Here is a 1,952-nt window from a genome sequence, read left to right as displayed (position 1 = left end):
GCCATGTCCATTACTTTGATTAAGTATTATATCGTGGTATTAGGTATATTATGATAACCCATTTATTATGAAATTATTTTAGTTGAATTATGAATTAAAAAAACGGCCAATTACCGCCAATTCCCAAATGCCTCTACATTTATTTTTGTTAGAAAATCAAAATTCTAGAAGCTTTTAAATAAGTACTATGTATTAAAAGAGCTTTTTCTGTTTCATTCAATGTTTGTCTGTTTGTAAACAAAAGCGTCCCAGACTTCCATTGATATGCAAAACTATGGTGTACCAGTGTTATAAGTTATGACAGTAATAAAAAGTAAGGTTTTTGCTCAATAAATAAGTACCGCATATAGAATTCAGGGTGAACTCCGAGATGAGTGGCACCACATCGACTTTGTTCCCATCCAGTTTCTCCAGAGACTTGGCCATTCGCTGGCTGTTCTCGTCCAGGGTCACGCTGAACTGCTTCAGGATGTTGAAGTGGAAGGCAGGCGTCAGAATCTTTCGGCGTTGCTGCCATTTTGCACCTTAAAATTAAATTATAATGAAAATCATCTATGTATTCGTATCAAGGTTCAAATAAAAATATGTACCTATCTGATCTAGAAAGCGAGTTGCAATTTATGGCATCACTGTGCTTTTAGCTGCCAGGATTTTAGTCAGCGGGCGTCCTTTTTGGCATTTATTGTGTTTTTATACATATCTAGGTTCCTTGTAGTCTCTATTATTGATTAAATATCCGTAGCCACAGAGCCGTAACAAAAGATGTATCATCATATGATATCAGACCATGAGTAGGTATCAGCGAAATAGTTTACCTACTGGAATCTATCTTTCAGTTTCAACATCAATTAAAAGCTTTAGTTATCAATAAAGACAGACGAACAATTGGGTAAAAATTTTCTTTAGTTAGAACATACTTACACTATCAATGCAAGGCTAAAAAATATATTGCGAACTACGAATAGTGACCTCGCGTGTAGCAGCCTTGTTAAGTCGAAGAAACCTAAGTAAAAGTGATTTATCTGGCAAAAGTTTCTGCTACAGCACGTGGAGTACAAGAAACGTTGAACCATTATCAATATCAATAAAAGGTCGATGACTTGAAAAGACAATGGCCTAATTATTAAATAAAAATAAGTCATTATTGATAAAAAAAAGCTCTGAAATGTGCAGTGGTTGATTTATTTGCCCCTCAAAGTTGAACACTATTAAAATGTGATAATTTTATCTCGTTCAGACCGAAGTTCAACATTATACATATATTTGTATTGATGAATGGCATGAAACATTTCCCGTGAACTGATAAATTATGTCGTTTTATTTACATTTTTTTATCTGAAACATGGTAACATGTTAAAATATTTAATATTACTTACCGTTACTCAAAAGAAGTCCATCTTGCAGCCATGGTTTCAAAATCATGTACAGCGGACCTTTGTTATTATGTTTTGTGCTGGATAACACTTTCTGTAAAACATTTACAGCAATTAGTTCGTTCGTTCATTCGTTTCAGCCGAAAGACGTCCACTGCTGGACAAAGTTCTCCCTCAAGCAATTAGTAGGTAGAGATATTCTGTAGTTGAAATGAGTGGTCTATCAGGCCTATAAATAATCCAAAATGATTTAATTCTTATCTCAATCTTATACCTAATAATAGTTTTGTCAATTATCACTATGGCGATTAATTATAACATTATTAAATGCAAATTGTAGGTATATTGATATACTTATCAACCTATATCGTTACATTCCCTCTAATATAGTCGAGTGAAGCGATGGCTGGTTCACTCGTCATGTCTGTGAACAGGCGCTGCTTTCGGGGACTGGTCAATCCAAGTTATTCAAATTTATGTATGCGAGTCATTTCTACTAGTACCTTAATATGTAAGTCTAGATATTAGCACGTCACTACCTTGTTTAATATACCACGCAATCTTGTATACCCATTCTTA

General features: G+C 34.2%; 1 protein-coding gene across 1 annotated transcript; it reads right to left on the bottom strand.

Annotated features, from left to right (window-relative positions):
• Window positions 1–341: 341 nt before the first annotated feature.
• On the bottom strand, window positions 342–1,495 carry LOC114362558 (probable cytochrome P450 4ac3; the record flags this gene model as incomplete). Its single annotated transcript, XM_028318006.1, has 2 exons — window positions 1,377–1,495; window positions 342–524 (listed from the first exon to the last, which is right to left on the bottom strand). Coding segments are annotated over exons 1-2 (229 nt in total), but the record flags the coding sequence as incomplete, so codon positions are not given.
• Between the last annotated feature and the right edge of the window lie 457 nt (window positions 1,496–1,952).

The sequence above is a fragment of the Ostrinia furnacalis genome, unplaced genomic scaffold, assembly GCF_004193835.3.
Source record: "Ostrinia furnacalis isolate ACB-3 unplaced genomic scaffold, ASM419383v2 OfSCF6614, whole genome shotgun sequence".
NCBI lineage: Eukaryota > Metazoa > Arthropoda > Insecta > Lepidoptera > Crambidae > Ostrinia > Ostrinia furnacalis.
The sequence above is the reverse complement of the archived record's forward strand: the minus strand, read 5'-3'. Positions and strand labels throughout refer to the sequence as shown.